Genomic DNA, 24,717 nt, shown 5'->3' on the forward strand with positions numbered 1-24,717 from the left:
GAAAAGAAAAAAAAAAGGATCAGCACCAAAGATCAAAGGTAGATAAATCCACTAGATGAGGAAAAACCAGCCCCAAAATGCTGGAAATTCCAAAAACGAGAACACCTCTTCTCCTCCAAATGATCGCAACTCCTCTCCAGCGAGGGCACAAAACTGGATGGAGAATGAATTTGACAAATTGACGGAAGTAGGCTTCAGAAGGTGGGTAATAAGAAACTACTCGGAGCTAAAGGAGTATGTTCTAACCCAATGCAAGGAAGCTGAGAACCTTGATAAAAGGTTACGGGAACTGCTAACTAGAATAACTGGTTTAGAGAAGAACATAAATGACCTGATGGAGTTGAAAAACACAGCATGAGAACTTCGTGAAGCATACACAAGTATCAATAGCCAAATTGATCAAGTGGAAGAAAAGATATCAGAGATGGAAGATCAACTTTATGAAATAAAGTGTGAAGACAAGATTAGAGAAAAAACAATGGAAAGAAGTAAACAAAGCCTCCAAGGAATATGGGACTATGTGAAAAGACCAAACCTACGATTGATTAGTGTACCTGAAAGTGACAGGGAGAATGGAACCAACTTGGAAAACACACTTCAAGATATTATCCAGGAGAATGTCCCCAACCTAATAAGACAGGCCAACATTCAAATTCAGGAAATACAGAGAACACCACTAGGATACTCTTCAAGAAGAGAAACCCCAAGATACATAATTGTCAGATTCTCCAAGGTTGAAATGAAGGAAATAACGTTAAGGGCAGCTAGAGAAAAAGGTCAGGTTACCTCCAAAGGGAAGCCCATCAGACTAACAGCGAATCTCTCTGCAGAAACCCTACAAGCCAGAAGAGAGTGGGGGCCAATATTCAACATTCTTAAAGAAAAGAATTTTCAACCCAGAATTTCATATCCGGCCAAACTAAGCTTCATAAGTGAAGGAGAAATAAAATCACCTACAGACAAGCAAATGCTGAGAGATTTTGTCACCACCAGGCCTGCCTTACAAGATCTCCTGAAGGAAGCACTAAATATGGAAAGGGAAAACCAGTGCCAGCCACTAGAAAAACATACCAAAATATAAAGACCCACAACACTATGAAGAAACTGTACGAACAAATGTGCAAAATAAACAGCATCATGATGACAGGATTAAATTTACACATAACAATATTAACCTTAAATGTAAATGGGCTAAATGGCCCAATTAAAGGACACAAATAGGCAATTTGGATAGCGTCAACGCCCATCTGTCTTGACCCATCTCACATGCATCAGGAGACCCATCTCACTTGCAAAGACACACATAGGCTCAAAATAAAGGGATGGAGGAATATTTACCAAGCAAATGGAAAGGAAAAAAAAAAAGCAGGGGTTGCAATCCTAGTCTCTGATAGAACAGACTTTAAACCAACAAAGATCAAAAAAGACAAGAGCATTACATAATGGTAAAGAGATCAATGCAACAAGAAGAGCTAACTATCCTAAATGTATATTCACCCAATACAGGAGCACCCAGATTCATAAAACAAGTTCTTAGAGATCTACAAAGAGACTTAGACCCCCAAACAACAATAGCGAGATACTTTAACAGCCCACTATCAATATTAGACAGATCAACGAGACAGGAAATTAACAACTATATTCAGGACTTGAACTCTTATCTGGACCAAGTGGACCTAATAGACATCTACAGAACTTTCCACCCCAAATCAGTGGATTATACATTCTTCCCAGCACATGGCACTTATTCTAAAATAGACTACCTAGTTGTAGGTAAAACACTCTCAGCAAATGCAAAAGACGGAAATCATAACAAACTGTTTCTTAGACCACAGTGCAATCAAATTAGACTTCAGGATTAAGAAACTCACTCAAAACCACACAACTACATGGAAACTGAACAGCCTGCTCCTGGATGACTACTGGGTAAATAACAAAATTAAAGCAGAAATAAACAAATTCTTTGAAACCAATGAAAACAAAGACACAATGTACCACAATCTCTGGGACACAGCTAAAACAGTGTTAAGAGTGAAATGTATAGCATGTTAAATATATAAATATAGATATACATAATATATATAAATATAAATATAGCACTAAATTTATAGCACATCAGAAAGTGGGAAAGATCTAACATCGACACCCTAACATCACAATTAAAAGAACTAGAGAAGGAAGACCAAAGAAATTAAAAAGCTAGCAGAAGACAAGAAATAACTAAGATCAGAGCAAAATTAAAGGAGACAGAGACACAAAAAACCCTTCAAAAAAAATCAATGAATCCAGGAGGTAGTTTTTTGAAAAGATTAACAAAATAGGCCACTAGCCAGACTAATAAAGAAGAAAAGAGAGAAGAATCAAATAGACACAATAAAAATTGATAAAGGGGATATCACCACTGATCCCACAGAAATACAGACTACCATCAGAGAATACTATAAACACCTCTACGCAAATAAACTAGAAAATCTAGAGGAAATGGATAAGTTCCTGGACACATACACCCTCCCAAGACTAAACTGGGAAGATGTTGAATGAATCCCTGAATAGACCAATAACAAGTTCTGAAATTGAGACAGTAATTAATAGCCTGCCAACCAAAAAAAAAAAAAAAAAGCCGAGGACCAGATGGATTCCCAGCCAAATTCTACCAGAGGTACAAAGAGAAGCTGGTACCATTCCTTCTGAAAGTATTTCAAACAATAGAAAAAGAAGGACTCCTCCCTAATTCATTTTATGAGGCCAGCATAATCCTGATACCAACCTGGCAGAGACACAACAAAAAAGGAAAATTTCAGGCCAGTATCCCTTATGAACATCAATGTGAAAATCCTTGATAAAATACTGGCAAACTGAATCCAGCAGCACATCAAAAAGCTTATCTGCCACAATCAAGTCGGCTTCATCCCTGGGATACAAGGTTGGTTCAACATACGCAAATCAATAAACGTAATCCATCACGTAAACAGAACCAATGACAAAAACCACATGATTATCTCAATAGATGCAGAAAAGGCCTTTGATAAAATTCAACACCGCTTCATGCTAAAAACACTCAATAAACTAGGTATTGATGGAACGTATCTCAAAATAATAAGAGCTATTTATGAAAAACCTACATAGCCAATATCATACTGAATGGGCAAAAGCTGAAAACATTCCCTTTGAAAACCAGCACAAGACAAGGATGCCCTCTCTTACCACCCCTATTCACCATAGTATTGAATTTCTGGCCAGGGCCATCAGGCAAGAGAAAGAAACAAAGGGTATTCAGATAGGAAGAGAGGAAGTCGAATCGTCTCTGTGTGCAGATGACATGATTATAAATTTAGAAAACCCCATCTTCTCAGCCCAAGGACTCCTTGAGCTGATAAACAACTTCAGCAAAGTTTTGGGATACAAAATCAGTGTGCAAAAATCACAAGCATTCCTATACACCAATAATAGACAAGACAGAGAGCCAAATCATGAGTGAACTCCCATTCACAATTGCTACAAAGAAAATAAAATACCTAGGAATACAACTTACAAGGGACGTGAAGAACCTCTTCAAGGAGAACTACAAACCACTGCTCAAGGAAATAAGAGAGGGCTCAAAAAAACTGGAAAAACATTCTATACTTATGGATACGAAGAATCAATATCATGAAATGGCCATATGCCCAAAGTAATTTATAGATTCAATGCTATTCCCATCAAGCTACCATTGACTTTCTTCACAGAACTAGAAAAAACTACTTTAAATTTCATTTGGAACCAAAAAAGAGCCCCTATAGCCAAGACAATCCTAAGCAAAAAGAACAAAGCTGGAGGCATCATGTTACCTGACTTCAAACTATATTACAAGGCTACAGTAACCAAAACAGCATGGTACTGATATCAAAACAGAGATATAGACCAATGGAACAGAACAGAGCCCTCAGAAACACCACACATCTACAACCATCTAATCTTTGACAAACCTGACAAAAACCAGCAATGGGGAAAGGATTCCCTATTTAAACAATGATGCTGGGAAAACTGGCTAGCCATATGCAGAAAACAGAAACTGGACCCCTTCCTTACAACTTGTACAAAAATTAACTAGAGATGGATTAGGATTTCAACATAAAACCTAAAACCATAAAAATCCTAGAAGAAAACTTAGGCAATACCATTCAGGACATAGGCATGGACAAAGACTTCATGACTAAAACACCAAAAGCAATGGCAACAAAAGCCAAAATTGACAAATAGTATCTAATTAAACTAAAGAGCTTCTGCACAGTAAAAGAAACTGTCATCATAGTGAACAAGCAACCTACAGAATGGGAGAAAATTCAATCTATACATCTTACAAAGGTCTAATATCCAGAATCTACTAAGAACTTACACAAATTTACAAGAAAAAAACAACCCCATCAAAAGGTGGGTGAAGTATATGAATAGACACTTCTCGAAAGAAGACATTTATGTGGCCAACAAACATAAAAAAACGCTCATCATCACTGGTCATTAGAGAAATGCAAATCAAAACATAATGAGATACCATCTCACACCAGTTAGAATGGCAGTCATTAAAAAGTCAGGAAACAACAGATGCTGGAAAGGATGTGGAGAAATAGGAATGCTTTTACACTGTTGGTGGGAGTGTAAATTGGTTCAACCATTGTGGAAGACACTGTGGTAATTCCTCAAGGATCTAGAACCAGAAATACGATTTGACCCAGAAATCCCATTACTGGGTATATACCCAAAGGATTATAAATCATTCTACTATAAAGACACATGCACACGTATGTTTATTGCAGCACTGTTCACAATAGCAAAGACTTGGAACCAACCCAAATGTCCATCAATGATAGACTAGATAAAGAAAATATGGCACATATACTCCATGGAATACTGTGCAGCCATAAAAAAGAATGAGTTCATGTCCTTTGCAGGGACATGGATGAAGCTGGAAACCATCATTCTCAGCAAATTAACACAGGAACAGAGGACCAAACACCACATGTTCTCACGGATAAGTGGGAGTTGAACAACGAGAATATGTGGACACAGGGAGGGGAACCTCACACACCAGGGCCTGCTGAGGGGTTGGGGACAAGGGGAGGGAGAGCATTAGGACAAATACCTAAGGCATGTGGGGCTTAAAACCTAGATGATGGGTTGATGGGTGCAGCAAACCACCATGGCACATGCCTGTTAGAATGGCTTTTATAAAAAAGATAGGGAATAATAGATGCTGATGAGATGTGGAGAAAGAACCTTTTATACCATTGGTGGGAATATAAATCAGTATAGCCATTATGGAAAACAGGATGGAAGTTCTTGAAGAAACTACAAATGGAACTACCATATGATTCAGTGATACCACCATTGAGTATATATCCAAAAGAAGGGAAATAAATGTATCAAAAAATATCTGCTACCCTGTTTATTTCAGCACTATTCACAATAGCCAAAATACGGAATCAACCTAAGTGTCTATGAACAGATGAATGGATAAAGAAAATGGATCTGGAGATCATCATACTAAGTGAAATGAGCAAAGAACAGAAGGAAATATTGCATTTTCTTACTCATATGTGGGAGCTGAAAAAGTGGGTCTCATGGGGTAGAGAGTAGATTGGTGGTTACCAGATGCTAGAAGGGAAGAGGGAAGTAGGGAATGAAGAGAGGTTGATTCATGAGTACATATGTACAATTAGATAGAAGAAATAAGACCTGATGTTCAATAGATCAGTAGGTTGACTATAGTTAACATTAATAGAATGCATATTTCAAAACAGCTAAAAAGAAATAATTTGAATGCCCTAGAATAAAGAAAGGTTATTCTATTTAAGATGATGGATATCTCAGTTATTCTGATTTGGTTATATGAGTGTAGCAAATTGTTACATGTATGACTAAAATAGGTACAGCTATTATGTATAAAGAAAAAAGATGTGTACTTGAATATGGCGGGCCTTAAAATTCAGTGATTTATTTCCAAATTGTTATTCAGACAGTATCAAGGAGTCTATATTTGTCAGGATAATCTAGAGTTAGATCCCATTTTAGAGTTTAATTAGAGGCTGAAACGTGAGCTTCCTGATGACATATGCACAGCCTTGAAGGGCAGAGTAGAGGAAAATCACCTTTCGCAGGTTCCTATCATCTGCCACAAATTCCTAAGAATTGGATGCTCTTCTATAGTATTGGTATCCTTTTTCCTCTCATAGTTATAATACCAAAATCACTGCATAGATGGAAGTTATACCTTGTCAGGAGAAACCCTTTGTATATTGTCTTAAAAGTCTATAAAATTAATGTGAGCTTTACTTGATTCACTATGTTAATTATGATAATTGTTTTGTGCCTCTAGAAATCGTTTTTACTCTCTGAAAAATAATGTTTCGAAACGAAAATGGACCTTGAATGATTTTATCTTTCAAATCCTTCATTTTGTAAACGAGAATTCGATGTTCAACAAAGTTAAATAATTAGCTCAAGGTGTTAGCAATTTTATTAGACTAACAGTATTTCTGGTTTTCTGAAAGAGTGATTGAGAAACAGTAGCTTAGGAAGTTTGAAAAATTAAGTAAATGTTTTTGATCTAGTTTTACATATACTTACAACTCATGAAAAAATATGAACAGTTTTAGTAGTGTTTATCTTTGGGCTTCTCATTTCCTACTATGTAAATTTCAGTCTTGTTTTGTTACAACAATCAAGACTAATTTCTATTTCAGAAATATCTTTTGCAATCTCTTTGAATGTTTTAAAATAAAACCTCTACTGCTTAATAAGATTAACTTCTTTTAACTATAATTGTTCACAGATAATTAATGTTTTTTATTTATTAATTCAAATGGTAAGAAAGAATTGAGTAACATCAAATATGCTAATAGTGTGTGCGGTATACTATAGGCTGAATGTTTATTGCTAATAGCATTTGCCATATTCTATAGACGGAATGTTTATATCTCTCACGAATTCATATATTGAAATCCTAACCTCCCATATGATGGTATCTGGGGGTGGATCTTAGGGAGGTGATTAGGTATGATAGCAGAGCCCTCATGAGTAAGATTAGTGTCCCTATAAAAGTGCCCAAACATCTCCCTCACTCCTGTCATGTGTGGACTCAGTAAGAAGACCATTGTCTACGAACAAGGAAATAGGCCTTCACGAGACATCAGATCTTCTGTGGCCTTGATCATGTGCTTCCAGCCTCCAGAACTTTAAGAAATAAATTTCTGTTGTTTTTAAGCCACCCAGTCTATGGTATTTGTCGTAGCAATCTGAATGAACTAAGGCAGAAATTGATACCAAAAAGTGGGAGTGCTGTTGTAATAAATACCTAAAAATGTGGAAGCAGTGTTGGAACTGGGTAATGGGTGAAGGAGGCTGGAAGAGTTTTAAGGTGCATGCTATAAAAAAGTCTACATTACTGTGAAAAGGGAATGTCATAAAATTCTAAGACATACCTGACTAGTTTCATACTAAATTTAATACTATTAATGCCTAATGAATTTTATTGTAGCAAATCATAACATATAATAAATAGAAGAAGCTCTGCTGTAATAATGTCATTCCTCATTCTCTTCTCTGAGAGAAATATTCCTAGATACTTTAACCATTCCCCATAAATCCTATTATCACCTTCTTACATATTTATACATTCACAATCTTATGATTACTACATTTTGCTCTAGCATTTCACCTGTCTCAGGTTATCAATCAGTATAACTCAATAGACGTTTCCCTTAGGTAGGGCAAATGGCTGCACTTATGACTAAGTCTGATCAAAGGCACAATCTGTTTGCCTTTAGAAATTTTTGTTTTCCATGACTGCAAGAAATACTGCTGAACAAGACATTTCTTCATCATCCTTGATGAAAGATGAACATTAATAATGCAGATAGAAATCAGGCCAAGTAATGTTGAAGAGAAAACAAGGTCCAGTAGCACTACTTCCTTTTAGAAGATAAGAATAAACAAATTTAAAATGGCAAGCTCAATAATTTCACCCTAACAAAAAATGAGGTGAGTACTTAATAACCCTTGAATTCTAAAGAGTTTAAAACCAATTTATGTACTCGTATCTTGAAAATATTTGTGTATAAACATATCTATACTTATCTACATCTATGTCTGTTTCTTTATAGGTAACAGGTATGGTATGCACTGTTATGCATGTAACATATGCTCTTTTAAATATGAGTCATATGTATCCAATATGACTGAAATATACCAAGGTCAATTTTCATTTGTAAGTTTTGTGATATCTTATTCTTTTATGTATCTTATATATAATGGAAGCCCTCTGATATTCTGTATAAGTAAAGAAAAAAGATTTTAGAGGCATAAAAACTTAAAAAAATAACTATTTAAAGCAATACTAAAATTTAATTCAATTGCTCATTTACTAAATACTTACTCATCATTTTGTGTATGCCAAGTACTATAGAAGTTCATTTCTGCCTATCAGGCAGATGGTATATATTTTCTTGTGATAGCATAGAAGTAAGGGTGATAAAAGGGAGAAACCTACATTCCAAAATACACATAATGGTGGATTAGTAACCCTCTGTCCTGATACGCCTGTAAGAGTCCTAGATTGTGCCTGTTTTAGCACAATGATTAATATTGTCCCCTTTCACTCTCAAAAGTGTTTGGGTTTGAGTATCTGGGTACATGTCCAAACCCTGACACTTTTGAATGAATCCCACAGAGATTCACAGGAGAAAAAATTCTTTTCCAGTAATAAGAAACAAAGAAGCTGTCTCCGAATCCTGAAGAATGGGCTTGCTTTCACTGGGTAGAAAGAAAGAAGATATTCAAGGCTTATGTCTCATCATTGCTTGTGTTTTCCCAGTAGCTTCCTAAACTTTGTCCCTGATTTCTGTTTCTTTTGTCTTTTTGTTTTCAGCAGTTGCTTGTTATTTATTTTATTTATTTATTATTTCCATTGCTTTAGTGGTACAAGTTTTTTGTTGTTGTTGTTGCATGGGTGAACTGTATAGTGGTGAAGTCTGAGCTTTTAGTGTAGTGATGTAGTGATGAATAGTGTACATTGTACCCAATAGGTGATTTTTTTATTCCTCATCTCCCTCTCCCCCTCCCTACTTCTGAATCTCCAGTGTCCATTATAGCACTCTTTATGGCTTTGCATACCCGTGGCTTAGCTCCCACTTGTAAGGGAGAACATGTGGTATTTGGTTTTCTATTCCTGAGTTACTTCACTTAGGATAATGACCAGTTCGTTCCATCCTAGTTGCTGCAAAACATGTTTCATTCATTTTTATGGCTGAGTAGTATTCTGCCATAAATACTACTATTTAGTCTTCAAGCTTGTCCCGCCTAACTTTATTGTTCTTGTTGTTCTGTTTTGTTTTGTTTTAGACTTTAGCAGCCTGAGGCCATGACTTTTAGTTTCTGTCCCTAGTGATAAGCGGAAAAGGGAGATGAGCAAGGGGCTTTACTGACCCAAGCAGAAATAGAAACTAAGAACCCATGACTGTATTGTCTACCTTGGACACCCCTGATTTTCTTTATCCACTCTTCAGTTGACGGACACTTATGTAGATTCCATATCTTTGCAATTGTGAACTGGGCTGTGATAAACTTGCAAATACAGGTGTCTTTTTGATATAATAACTTACTCTCCTTTAAGTAGATACCCAGTAGGGGGATTCCTAGATAGAATGTTTAGATCTCTTTTAGTTCTTTGAGAAATCTCCATACTGTTTTCCAAAGAGGAAACATAAATTGTACATAAATAGTACGTAAGTTGTACTAATTTATGTTCCCACCAACAGTGTATAAGCCTTTCCTTTTCACTGTACCTCACCAACATTTATTGTTTTTTTACCAATGTCATTTTTCCCAGAATTAGAAAAAACAATTATAAAATTCACATTGAATGTTTCCTTTGTCTTGAAGTCAAAATCTGCTCTCACCAACTTTTGCTTCTTTTACAAATTTCTAAATGGGTCTTCATCACCAAGGCCCCCACCCTGCATTTAAGGCCCTTTATCATCTGAGTCCTGCTTGTCTCTCAGTCACTGTCATTGCTCACTTTTCACATTAGCAACAGTGAACTCTTGAAAATGCTCTGAACTGTCCATGTGTTTCTTATTTTCACATGTGTCTTTGATTGTCATCATTAGAACAAAGACTTATGTAGTAATTATATGCCTGGAACTGTTGATCTGAAAGCTTTACTTCCGTTAACTCATTTAGTCCTCATAAGAATTATTATTACCATTTTTACAGATGATGAAATTGAGGCAATGAGAGGCTAAGAAACTTTTGTAATATCAGTATAGCTGATATTTGAATCCAGGCAATCCGACTCTAGAGCCTGTGGTTTTGGCCATTGGTCTGATATTTTTGCTGTCCTGGCTGTCTTACACCCTTATTCTTCAAAACCCAGATCAGATGTTATCCCATTATAGGCTCGGCATGGTGGCTCACGCCTGTAATCACAGCACTTTGGGGGGCCGAAGCGGGTGGATTACTTGAGGTCAGGAGTTAGAGGCTAGCCCGGCCAACATGGTGAAACTCCATCTCCACCAAAAACACAAAAATTGGCCAGGTGTGGTGGTGGGCGCCTGTAATCCCAGCTACTTGGGAGACTGAGGCAGGAGAATCGCTTGAACCCGGGGAGTGGAAGCTGCAGTGACCCGATATTGCGCCACTGCACTCCAGCCTGGGTGACAGAGGGAAACTCTGTTTCCAAAAAAAAAAAAAAAAGTTTTCCTATTATATAACCTTTCCCTGTATCCTCACATAGCATTACTCATTTGTTCTTCAATATATCCTGTAATTGTACTTATTTCTTTTGCTGAATTAGAAAGATAAGTTGAACAATAACAGATATGGGGAAAGCTGCTTGACTTCTGGCTAGTTTTGTTGATGGCTGATAGGGATAGACTATAAAGGGACTAATTTTGGACATATTAAGTTGAAGGTGATAGCTGAATATGCAAGTACAAAAGTCCAACAGACGTGTGGAGATGCAGCACCAACTCAGCAAAAAGGCTGTTGCTGCAGTACAAATCTAAAAGGGGAGAAAATATTGATAGAGAGTAAAAGCAAAGAATCAAAGATACAGGCCAGGCGCAGTGACTTAACGCCTGTAATCCCAGTACTTTGGGAGGCGGGGCGGGTGGATCATGAGGTCAGGAGATCGAGACCATCCTGGCCAAAATGGTGAAACCCCATTTCTATCAAAAAATACAAAAAATTAGCTGGGTGTGGTGGCGTGAGCCTGTAGTCCCAGCTACTCAGGAGGCTGAGGCAGGGGAATCGCTTGAACCAGAGAGATGGAGGTCACAGTGAGAGGAGGCTGTGCCACTGCACTCCAGCCTGGCAACAGAGTGAGACTCCATCTCAACAACAACAACAAAAAAAAATAAAAAAAGAAAAAAAAAGAAAAGAAAAAGAATCAAAGATACATTAAGAGGCCTAGGGTACTCTAGTTTTATGGAAGACACAGTAAGATGCAATTTAAAGAGGGAGGTGATGATCATCATCACCATTGAGTTCTAAAAAATCTGCCAGATACGATGAAGACTGAATAAAGATCAAATTTAGCTAATTTAGAGTGATAAAAGTAGGAGCCAGGTTTGAGACCATGAAGGAGAGAGAGAAGGTGCTCTTGAAGAATAAGATTCAGCATTGGGCTGGTATTTGAATTTGTTTGAGTCACAATTTATTTCAAACAGCTTGAAGAAGAAAAATAAGACTTGTATCTCAATGGTTTCCAACAAAATATACACATAATAATGGCAAGTTTAATTAACACCCCGGTAGTCAGTTCATAACAACTTAGAGGAAAACTTAAACTTTCTATAACAATATTTTTTATGATGAATTTATCCTTAAAATTTTTTTTTTACAAATTTATTTTAGGGACTTTCTGGTCTCCATATTCTCATAAATAAAAGTTGCATTCTGTGAGGAGAAAACAAAAAAACTCACCACAGTGAACAATTGAATTGCTCTGTGGACATCATGCCTTTCTAAGCAAGCATTGAATATAGGAGATGTATTTGTGATAACCAGAGACAGAGTATGTATAGCTTGGCTCCATAGGGGTAATGTTCTCGGTTCCTATATCTACCTTTTGTATTTTCCAGCCCTTCCCTCATAATGTTACTGGGAAAGTTAACAGCTAGCATAACATTTTGAAAACCTAAAGTGTTTAAATCAACAAGATTATTCACAGTCAAATTTTCTCATAAATATCACTGGAACCTATATTTCTTTTAATTTTAACCAAGAGTGAAGGTGGTGAGTATAGAGCTCTGGTTTTAGAAACTAACCTTTAAAAATAAAGAGATAATGACACAGTGAATAAAGATGCATCAGGGTTGAGCAAAGTTTTTTTTAAGATTAGAAAAACTGATTTTGAAAATGCAAAGGCAGACAAAAAGGATCAGTCAAGAGGGAAAGAATAAAGATACAAGAGAAGTAGAACAAGTCATGGAGCAAGGTATCTGAGAATGTAGAAATGAATGGGAAAAACTGATCTCTGAAAAGATATAAAAGGACGGATTGAAAGAAGGAAGGAAGGAGAGGGAGACAGGAAGGAAGGGAGAGAGGGAGGAAGGGAGAGAGGAAGGGAGAAAGGGAAAGGTAGGAGGGGGAGGTAAAGTAAGAAAAAGGAAGGAAAAAGGAAGAGAATGGAAGGAAAGAAAAGGGAAGGGAAGGAAAAGGGAAGGGAAAAGGGACTTAGATATTTTTCACTGGATAGGAAAGAAATTGAGGAAGTTTATAATGATGTCCTCTTGTTTCTTGCTGAGGTGAGGGGATAAGTTATCTGCAAATATGAGGAGTGTTCTAACGGAATGATAAAGGACTCAAGCAGTTGAGTAAAATCAATTGATATTGCAAATTATCCACTTGTGATTTTAAGAATTTCTTGGTGATGCAATTTTCCCATCTATACTTGATTGTCTAGAGTATTTTCCTCCTCTAGTGCCTTTGCTGCCACACTGATTAAATCAATATTGATTGACAACCTCAGTGGGATATTTCCATGTGCCAGGAAGAATAGTACTATCAGCTGTACCCAATTCATGGTGATTTAGAAACACATTTATTTTCTTATATAATAAGAAATTCCAGTGCACACATGAAGACTATGCAATTACCAGACATATTTGCTGTCTTCAGTGCGACAAGTTTATATAGTTCGAGTGTCTGGGCTTTGTGATACATATATACAAACATACAAACTTATGCAGTAGAGTTGTCTATCCCAATGGTTACTAGACTTTTGAATTTCATGCACCAGTAAAATACAAATGGGAGGACCGACACCAGGTTGCCAATTTTCCATTTGGCTAAATAAAATATTAAAACCAATAACCCATTATCACGTATTCTCACCATCATTTCAAAAGAATATTTAAACATTAAATGGTATTAGTCTTTAGAAAATAATCTAAAAGACACAATTTCAGGATAAAGGTCTTTAACTTGGATATGTTCAGCTTTATAAATATTTATGGCATTATTCTTAATTTTCTGGCTTAACTATAGACACGTGAAAACGTTGTCATAAGAATGCTGCTCTGTGGAGCTGTGTTTGGAATTACTGTTTATACCCACAGTGTCTGGTCCCCAGCTTAGACAGCAAAGCGCCACCTTCTGTTATCCAAATCAGATCTGTTTAGCATCAAATACTGGGGTCTTAACCACTATGCCACAGATCTTTTCTAAAATATTCTTATTTTAATTAAACAGTGATTATTATGAAGAACAAGGAATGTAATCATTTCTGTGACTTTTCAGGAAGATTACTGCTAGGAAATGAGAATAGTAGTTAAAAAACCAGTATACAATGAATTAATTACAAAGTGTAGATCTAATTTTGAAGAAAGAAATTATAAAGTCCACGGCATATAAAATATGATAGTGTGAACATGCAGACATAGGCACTTCAATAACACACAGCAAAAAAAAAAAAAAAAAAAAAAATCCTCCCCTTTCTAAAGACACACACACATCTATACTTTTATCTATGTCTGTTTACATACATACATATATATATAAATGTAACTCATTTTTCTTTGAACTGATTCAAGAATGAGCTACAGACATTGTTGCATTCACCCCTAAATACTTTAGCATGCATTTTCAGAGAACAAGAACATTTTCTATTTTCATGGAATAGGCACACTAGTCTTAACAAAATTAGGAAAATTAACACTATTATAACACTAATAACTAATAAACAGTCCATATTCAAATTTATTCAGCTTTCCCAATAATGTTATTTGTCTGTTATTTTTTAATTTGATATTCCATCCTGAATTGTGTTTAGTTGTCATAGTTCTTTGACCTCATGGAATTCTTTAGCCTTTCTTTGTCTTTTATGACATTGACATTTTTAAAGAGTTCGGTCCAGTTATTTTATAGAGTGTCCTCAATTTGGTTTTCCTCGTAGTTAAATTCTGGTCTTAAAATTTTGACTGCGTACCAAGAAGTAATGTGGCCCTTTCAGTATATCTTATCAGGAGGCACATAGTATCAGTTGGTCTCATAATTGATGATATCTTTGAAGGTATTGTCTGCTGTGTTTCTCCAAAGTATACTTTCTTCTTTTTAAATTTTCTACTTAATAGAGAAGAGATACTTTAAGATGATACAAATATCCTATTCTTCATCAAACTTTCACCCATGAGTTTTAATACTCATTGATGATTCTTGTATGAATCAATTGTCATTAGAGTGATTGCCAAATAGTGATTTTCTAACTCCATTATTTCTTCTACAATTGTTAATTAACATTCAACTGCAAGAAACAGATTTGTATTTTTCCTTATTTACTTACATCAGTATGTATTTGCTGATTCTTATTTTATTCAATGAATTATAATCTTTTACTATCATTTATTTTGATGCTCAACTTGCCCCAGATTTGGCCAGTAGGAAGCCTCTTCTGGTTGGTTCCTGTGTCTTACTGACATGACCTCATCATTCTTTGAAGAATAATTACTTTTCAGCACAGAAAATATCATGCCAAATATGTCAAAATGAATATGGAGATTTATATGATTATGTTTTACCAGTTCTCTTTGTATTTGGAACGGTAACAGTGAGTAATGGCATGGATGGGTAGTATAAAAAGTCTGCAGGGTTTATCCTATAATTCTGACCTACCTTAGTTGGAAATGGGAATTTTTTTCATCTACTAATATATCAGAATTAATTGTTGTGTTGTTTTAGGATTGTGATGTTATGAAGAGGCAAAGTCAGTCCATTGTATAAGGATGGGAAAAGCACTTTTAATTACTGTCCCTTTTCTGATTGAGGCTATATTCCCTCTTCTGGCTTCACCTGATGACAAGGGAAGGCTTCTCATTCCTCAGAAATTTAGATAGATTAATTTAGACTGTTAATTTTACTATCTGGACCACCCGAGTAACCTTTCCATGATATCTGTGAATTCTGCACTGGACTTCATTGTGGTTCCCCCAGTAACTGTTTTCCTTTATTTGCAAAAGTTAGCAAGATTAAGACCCCAAGCTGAAGCAAGGCACATCTTTGCTTCCTGCTGACTTTCATGAGCTATTGAATCACCTTGTATCAGCCAGGCAGGAGACAGATGGCATGCTGAAATGAGGCATATGGAAGAATTTCATGAAGGGGACATTTACAAAAGTGTCAGGCAATGTTAGGAGAAAGCTACAAGGAATACAAAAGCACTCTCAATGCAGCAGCAGACCTGAAGGAGCAAGGGGAGGAGTGATTACCAGACCCCAGAGAAAGTAGCTTCAGTTGTATGAGGGGCAGTCTGATTGGAGTATGACTTTTGGGGGAAGAATGAGTCCAGTGCCAACCCAGGGCAACCCAGCAAAGAAGGAATTGGAGAAGAAATATTCCTATGTCAATCTTCTCTCTCTGGTGTTTTCCCACTGGTGCTTCTCATTGGCCAAACCAATTGGGAGCTCAAAGCTAGGAGAGCCCATTTTTGCAATGTGTAGAAGTCACCCTTCTGGGACACACAGAATGATGCAGAAGCATAGAGAGTGGCTCTGGAGGAGCAAACACAGTATCCTACACACATGGCAATTCTAAATTTTTAAATGATGATTTAAGGGTTTCTTTTCATAGCTCAAGGGGTCATCCACCATCACTCTGGCTCCCATACTTCTTCTCTTCCTCCTAGAATCACTAGCTATCCTCTGACACCAGTTCTTCCTCCTAACAGAGAACACACCTGCTGTTTGTAATTCTGGGAGATCATTACACCCTACCTCCAGTGACATATCTACCCTAGGTTTTCTTGTCAACCTGGGTATGCCTCTGTGGGGTGTGTGTGTGTGTGTGTGTGTGTGTGTGTGTGTGTGTGTGTGTGTGTGTGTGTGTGTGTGTGTGTGTGTGTGTGTGTGTGTGTGTGTGTGTGTGTGTGTGTGTGTGTGTGTGTGTGTGTGTGTGTGTGTGCGTGCGCGCTCCCCTTCTCCCCCAATTTGTAATGTAAAAAATCTCCATATCATTAGAATATTCTGTTAACAAAAAGTGACTGGGCAAACAATAAAATAAAAAATGTAATCTTTATTAGTTTTGCACATTTTAAATGTTGGTTAGCATTATTTAGCATAATAGTAGCATTTTCCAGCATGCAGTTCACGAATACAGTTTATCTAAGTAGTTTTAAGAAAAAGAGGAGCCTATGGTTTGCTTCTGTAAGAAACACAAAATGTCCTGATGTAATTGACTATATAAGTTGACTACTCAGTTTTTGTGGAAAAAAAAATTATGAAGCCCACATTATATTTAGAACAATCTAGAGCAGCATTACTCCAAAGAAATGAAAACATAAACCGAAGTCAGAAAAAAAGAACAAAAATAACATAAGCACTACCTTCAATTCAGTTAGTACAGGTACTACCAGAAATATAAATAAAATTTTAAACCCTTTTCCAATTGCAAAGCATAATTTGGATATGAATCATGAACCTATTTTGCTCCTTAAAATTGTGAAATAATCTAAAATTAGCAAATGTAATTAAAAAAGCAGAAATCTACAACTACCCAGTCTTGTTTTCATGTCTTATTTAGCAAATTTCTTTCATGAAAAAGTACTATGGACAGAAAGTAAGAAAAGTGATTGTGATATCAACCTGAAGATAATTTCCTCTTCATATTTATGTACATAATGCTGAAAAATAAAATAAAATGACTTTTTACAGTATTTATATTTGCTTATAAAATTCTAAACACATTTTTAACAGGTTAAGCAGTGTGTTTTTTTAAACGTGTCTGTACAGTCTGGCTATATACCATATGTTATCCACTTAAAATGTAAAAATAACCAAAAAGCTGTTAAAGTGCTGCAAACTATTGCTTAATGACTTAAATAAATGAGATCTGTTGAACAATTTCCTTGACTTTACCACTGACATACGGTTTCTCATAAATGAGATTCTGAGCAGTGAGAGAAACCAGATACAGCAGCATCGTAATATAAACATGCATTGATAGCATCCAAACTATCTATAAATGGTACAGAATACATTTTATTACCTGTGTAAAGCTTGCACTCTACATTTCTTGTGGTACATATTTGATGCAATAAATACTGTGCTTAGGTCATTATTTGTTTGCTCAAACGTGCACCACAGGGTAAAATGACTATTTACATAATAAATAGCATTTCATTAACATATACAGTGTCAACCTTGCTGAGAGCCGAAGATGGCTAAACAAAGTGCAGGATAAAGCAGAAATTTATAAAGAGTAATTTTGGTCAATTCAGTTTTCTGGCGGTGGAGGGTGAGGGGCAATATTCACTATTCAGGTTTTTTTTTTTTTTAAATACAACAAAAAGAAACATAACATTTATGACTCCAGACATTTGAATGAAGTTTGCACCTGCTAAGATTTACTGGCCTACCCACAAACAATCTACTTGGTCTAGGGGCTGGATTTCACAAAACAAGATCAACAAAGCACCTCCACTTATCACCCAATTACCCCTCCCAGAAATATGGTGAAATTTAAGAACCTGTTTTTCTTGTGACTTTTTCTCATGCATGATCTCTAAGTGCAGCATGCCCTCATGCAAACCACGACTTTGTGTAGCTGGGAGGGCCATGTGGTTGCCATACCCTCCAGGTGGCATACCTGTTATAGAGGTCCTTAGCCTATTTCTCAACAGAAACTTCGTTTACAAAAATAGTCACATATAATAAACACATGGATTAACAAAAAGATGAATCCACTAACAGATTCCGTAAAAATGTGACAAATGTGGCAGTTGAAATGCAAACAGTGGATACAATTACTACACTAAAGTGTTTCATGTTAAACAACCCCAAAATTATAGGTTTGCACCCCTTGAAACTGGTCCCTACAGTCTGACTAGCCATTGTGTATCTTATCTTCAGCAGTGTCAGCTGGTAGTGAGAACAGTAACCTCCTGTCAAGGTCGTCTCCCCTTTACACAGAGTCACAGTTTGCTGACAAGGGGTCACTGTCTTATTGTAGGCACTGACCTTAAGGAGATTTGTGTAAAAACAGTCAGTTTGGCATTGACCTCCTAAAGGAGTCCTGTTGATAAAAATACATCACCTTCACAGGCTGTAAACAATTTGTCACCCAATTATTTTTATTTATTTTCATTTATTTCCCTTTGGCTTTTTCATCTTTGCCTTCTTGCTCATGTTTTTCCACAATTGGCTTTGTCACCCGGTCATAGGAAGGTGGACAAACTGCAGTGGACATGGTCAGATCAGTTTTTTCTGTAATAGAGTTTTCATTTATTCTGTCAATTATCATGTCTTCTTTTATAAGAAGATTAGCCCCACCTTTGATTTTGTTTTTATTGTACGTAAAGGAAGCTTGTTTTACAGTTCGCTTTAAAAGGTGGCGTCTGTAAGCACGCTGAATAATAACAGCAGATACTTCCTCTTGTTTTCGTTTTAAAGTAGTAGTGATTGGCTGATAGGAGACCTTGGAAGGATTGGAAGCCATGAATCGCTCTTCCATCTGTATTCGTAGAGCATCCATCTCTCCACTCTCTCCTAGAACCCGCTTTGTAAAAGCAAATAAGATATCAAGACAGTGGATCCGGTCACCACTCACCATGGGCAAATCCATGGCAATGAGCTGGAGTTTGTTTGGTTGCGGCAGATTGAGAGGCGGTTCAAGCGCAGCTGCAAACTGAGATAATTTTTCAAATTCCATGAACTGAGTTGCATCGGGATCAAACTTCTCCCAAACCTCATAGAACATCTCAAAGTCATCCTCACTCAGAGGCTCTGCACTTTCTTCAGTAGCAACACTGAAGTTCTCCAGGATTACCGCGATGTACATGTTCACCACAACCAGGAAGGATATGATGATGTAACTGACAAAAAAGAAAATTCCAACAGATGGGTTCCCACAATCTCCCTTAACTGAGCTTCCAGGGTTAACTTTATTAGGGTCACAGTCGGGTGGCTTACTGTTGAGAATGGGTGCTAACAATCCATCCCAGCCAGCAGAGGTTGTAATTTGGAACAGGCAGATCATGCTGTTGCCAAAGGTCTCAAAGTTGAACATGTCATCGATCCCAACTTCCCTCTTAACATAGGCAAAGTTGGACATCCCAAAGATGGCGTAGATGAACATGACCAGGAAGAGCAGGAGGCCGATGTTAAACAACGCAGGAAGGGACATCATCAAAGCAAAGAGCAGCGTGCGGATCCCCTTTGCTCCTTTGATCAGACGTAGGATTCGGCCAATCCTAGCAAGACGGATCACTCGGAACAGGGTAGGGGACACGAAATACTTTTCTATCAGCTCGGCAAGAAACATACCTATGAATAAACAATGAGAATAAACAGTGAAGAAATCATGCATTAAAATAAACATATGTTTCTTCTAAAGCTTCAAGGTGTAAGGTTCAGAGTCCTGAACCCAGTTATATTATCTTAAATATGACAGCTGTATATGATATATATATATATATAAAATTGTACATGATATATTATAAATAAATCTTAACTTTGAAATTCAGCAATAATTTCAACTATAAGGATTATAGTACTTTTTTATCTTTAAGAGATGTTTATAAACTACTTTTAGTTTATGTAAAGTCCCAAGTCAGAATTTAAAAAGAAAATAAGTTAAAAATGCACATTTGGCCAAATAGTAGCAGCCCAGCAGTATAGGTACAAGTTTATATGTATACAGTGACTTTTCTGAAATTGCCATATTCTAAATTCTCTATTTACTCCTTTTCCATCTGAAAGTATTGGCAGCTTTTGATGCTACTTTCATCTCCCCATGATCTTGGTACTTAGTTAAGTTCCACTCTAATATTTTTATATTCTTATTTCTGTATGTTCTGGTGCATTTCTAAAAGGATCCCAGGTTGATGCTCTTTTTAGTATCCTGTACTTAATGTTGTATTTCAATTCTTTTTGGTCTCCTGTACCTGACACTGTAATCTCAGTCTTCTTATTTTCAGCTTCTCTCTCCATTTGCTTTTTAGATAAAAACAATACTTGTAAAGTTAAGAAGAAGAGCTCAAGAAACTAAATGCCTTCAAGTTTAAATGCCTCATTCTGAAAAAGACGAAGTGTAAGAGTGTGTGTGTGTGTGTGTGTGTGTGTGTGTGTAAGAGAGAGAGAAGGAGACGTGTGAGAATACAACTTTTATACCTTGGCCACGCTAGTTATAACCAAGGATTCTAATTAGTGGGAATCAAAGGCTATATACAATGAGTTGGATATAAGGCCAGTTTCTTCAGAGTGGGGAGTAGCATGAAAATCTGTCCAACAGAGGTGCCTCATTTTGGATAGTAAAATATTGACCCAATCATATCATCCTGTTTAGGGAAGAATGAATAGTTTAGGCCCAAGAGACAGATGCTTTTCACTTTACTAGAGCTTTAGTTTTGTCTAATGAAATGAGCTATTGCTCATGAGACTAGTTATATGTTCCAGGCTTGGAAGTATAGTACTGATGATGTCCCATGCCACCTTATTTCCCTTGTGCATCATTATGATAAACCCATTTTTAAGGTAGTCTAGAAAATCTCTACATGACACTTGCAGAGAACCTACTGTATGCATTTGCTAATGTTCAGTCCTTGTCTTTATTCTCTTTTTATGCAATACTTTTCCTTATCTTGAAACCACTTTCCACTAATATCTATATGCTGGTGACTCCATGTCTATTCTCTAAAGCAATTTTCCTGAGTACCAGACTACATTTCTAGTCTTGTTAACAGAACCATCTAGATACTGTATTGTTCTTCAATCTCAACATGTCAAAAACATTTTTATTTTAGTTAATAGCACAGTTCTAGTTCAAATGAATGAGGTTTTACTACATTTACACTAAGTATATTATTCTAAATGGATAGAATAAGAAACAATACTGACATATAGTAGGAGACATTTTGTTAAAAAACCAAACACACATGGATAAAATGTATCAAAATATTTACAGTTGATTATCTCTGATTGCTGGGATGATCTTGAATCTAATCTTGATTGTTTCAACTTTCACTTTTATTTAACTGAATTTAAGAACTTTAAATATTTCTTACCTACAATGGAGAGAATGACAACCACAAAATCAAAAATATTCCAGCCAATGGTAAAATAATAATGGCGTAGAGAGATGAGTTTCAGTACACACTCTCCAGTAAACAGCACAATGAACACCAGATTGATTCGTGACAAAATGGTAGTCACATATTCACTCTGGTCATCTGTTTCCACCATCATTGTGACCATGTTAAGACAGATGAGAATCATGATGCTTATGTCAAAAACTTGTCTGGTTACGAAGTCAAAGACCATTGCTTGAAATTTGTTCTGTAGAGAAATAGAAATGCTTTTAACAAAGGAGTTTTCTCATGTGCATTAGCATTAAGTACTTTCTGCATTAATTGACTTTCTAGTTTCTTGCAAAGTAGTCATTGGCCCTGATTTTTGTAAGAATGATTTATAGCATATTAATTGTTAAAATTTAGTTATTTAAATTGCCATTTACTAATGTGTATTTCTCAGAATAACAATCCCTTGTCCAAAGAGGGTTTCTGATAAAAACAAAAAACAAACAAAAGAAACATTCAACACTGTATACTTCTTCCAGAGGTATGCAACGCATATCAACATTTTAAGATTATGAAAAGGTAAGAAACCCATTTAATTTTTTTTCAAGACTTTCCAATGATCAGCTGGACCATACATCCATTTTAAAATATAGTACTATTAATATTTCACTTGTTGTATTCTCAAATAATTGTTAAGGAGAATTTGGAATTTCCAGGACACATCTATAACATTATGCATTTAAATACCACATATGGCAATATTCATATTCTTCTACCAAATAGCCTTGGCTAACATTGTCAGACACAGAATGCTGAAACTGCACAAGGATAATGAGACCAGAATGACATTTCCTATATGTTTATGTCAAAAAAAAATTCACGTTCTTTGTCATTGATCTGTGATTCTGCTTCCCATTTCTGCCACTGCTAGTCACTGAAGGCCATCTGCAGGCTTATTTCTTTGAGCCACTGAGGAATTCTGAGGGCATTTTGCAACTTATATTTTTCCTACAAATTGTTGGTTCATTTCTACTCTTAGTGCTAAATTTTAATGGAGAAAGTACATATTTCTCATCATTCTCAGGAAGGGAATATTCAATCATCACAATATGAATATTTGCTAGTATTTTCTTCCTTGATGCACCCTAGGAATTACTGAAACCTCTCAGATCATCATAAAAATATTTATAATGTGGGATAATAGCTGTCCATTTTCATAGCAGTTTGTTTGTTTCATCATGGAAGCATGAGTACTGTTATTTATCATCATAAACTGTAATTACTGACCCTGACTTCTGCAGACATTAGTAATATCTAACTCTATAGCCATACATATGAATAGTAGATACTGGAATTCTTTCCTCCTTTAAAACACTTAGTATCTCTAGTGAAAAATAAAATAGAAGGTGTTATTTCACTCAACACTTCATCCATTTCTTAAAATATTAGGAAATTGCATTTCTTATAGCCCCATCCCAAGGTTTACTTCTTTCCCTGATATTACTTGGCAACCGTTCTTGAGTTGTGTGATTAACCTTCTCCTGTGCACATCACATTGTCTATGTGTCCATTGGCCAATTAATATGGATTCTAATGGGGTGCTTCTGAGTCTCTTGAAGTCAAGGGTGTATCTTCTATTTCTTCGTGTTCTTTTTTGGTCTTTATTTTTTTTTTTTTGTTACCATTACCATAAAAGATACAAACTAATGATGCTCTAAAAGTGAAAGAAATTTTTTCTACTGGAAATGTTAGCTACTTTCTTTTTTGTGAGACAAGCATGCTAGTTTTTGTTTTTATATTTTTCCCCCATATCATTTGGTATTTCTTACTCCTGGTCGAGGTATAGGCTTTTGCGGTTTTTTCGATCCTAATTTTTTCATTGCATTATAGTATTTCTTCTGTTCTTCTGTCATAAAGATGTCTTGACCTCCAAAGTATAGAAAAGAAAAATCAAACTGGTTAAAACTGTGTCCTTTTGCAGATTTTTTTCAATGTTAAAATAGAAAATGGATGGCTAAAAAAAGAAATACAAAATTCAACTGATTAGCATAATTATATCTGGGATTTAAAATGTAAAAAATTAATTGTACTCTTTAGGTATGATAATATTTAATTCCCTAAATAATTCAAAATTGACTTTATTATTATTATCTTATGAAGACAAACACCCCCAAATCTCAAAAAGGTTAAGTATTTTACCCAAGACCTTATGCTTAGTGAGTAGCGAAATTTGGTTCACTGAGATAATAAATACTTGGTACCTTATACTATACATACTACCTTTATGATGTTAAAGGCAATAATTTTCTTATTTAAATGTAGCAAAGAGTTAGAGTATGTATACTGCAAGACAGTTTGGAGTTACTCATTTAAAAAGTCACTCTAACTCTGTCAAGAATTGGAGCAAAGGGATAAAAAGAAAACTGGATGAGTTAGTGAGAGATTTAGGGGATAAATCAGAACTCATAGCATAGTAAGTATGGGACAGACCAGTAAGGATAGAAGATTGGAACACTGGCAAGTAAGTGAAATGGAGTAGCCTGATATTGACTACAGAATACTACTGGTAATAAGAAAAGGGAATTGAGGGGAGAATGTTCTGTAGTGAAAGAAAGCACTCATTCATTATACAAAAAGCAAACATACTGAGCAAGTGAGATGAAGCAACAGTACATAAAGGAAGAAATACAAATGGCCAACGAGCATTTAAGAACATGTTCGAATGTAATAAAATACATAAAAGTCATAACAATTAAGGTGATAAAAGTCATAAAAATTAAAATTAAATACAGTTTTCACCTATTAAATACCAAATATTCAAAAACAGAATGTTTGGTGACAGTGAGGGAACAGTGGCATGGGTGTTCCATACACTGTTATTGGGAGTTTGAGTAGTTATATTACTCTAGGGGAGTAAAATACTTCATTGTGGGAATTTATTCTAAGGAAATAATTAAAGCCTTATTTTCTCTGCCTCTCTCTTTTTTTTTGTACGAAGACTTTCAACAAGGTACTATTTAAATCATTAAAGATTAAAAACAATCTAAATTATCAACCTACTGGGGAATGAATAAGTAAGTTATGATAATGCATATATGAAGACTTAACAAAATGAGAAAATACTTATGTTAAGTCAAAAGTGGAATTTATAATTATAGATAAAAAGTACAACAATA

General features: G+C 35.8%; 1 protein-coding gene across 5 annotated transcripts in view; it reads right to left on the reverse strand.

The window, feature by feature from the left end:
• Nucleotides 1-16,300: 16,300 nt before the first annotated feature.
• SCN1A (sodium voltage-gated channel alpha subunit 1) overlaps nucleotides 16,301-24,717 on the reverse strand; it is a 148,812-nt gene continuing 140,395 nt past the window's right edge. For all 5 annotated transcript variants that reach the window (XM_009237789.4, XM_009237791.4, XM_054549431.2 and 2 more), the window contains 3 exons: nucleotides 23,371-23,475; nucleotides 21,530-21,800; nucleotides 16,301-19,790 (listed from right to left, as the gene is read on the reverse strand). In XM_009237789.4, coding sequence (XP_009236064.1) covers nucleotides 18,613-19,790; nucleotides 21,530-21,800; nucleotides 23,371-23,475 — 1,554 coding nt within the window. In that variant the 3' untranslated portion in view covers nucleotides 16,301-18,612. The remainder of the gene's footprint in view (nucleotides 19,791-21,529; nucleotides 21,801-23,370; nucleotides 23,476-24,717) is intronic.

The sequence above is a fragment of the Pongo abelii genome, chromosome 11 (genome assembly GCF_028885655.2).
Source record: "Pongo abelii isolate AG06213 chromosome 11, NHGRI_mPonAbe1-v2.0_pri, whole genome shotgun sequence".
Lineage (NCBI taxonomy): Eukaryota > Metazoa > Chordata > Mammalia > Primates > Hominidae > Pongo > Pongo abelii.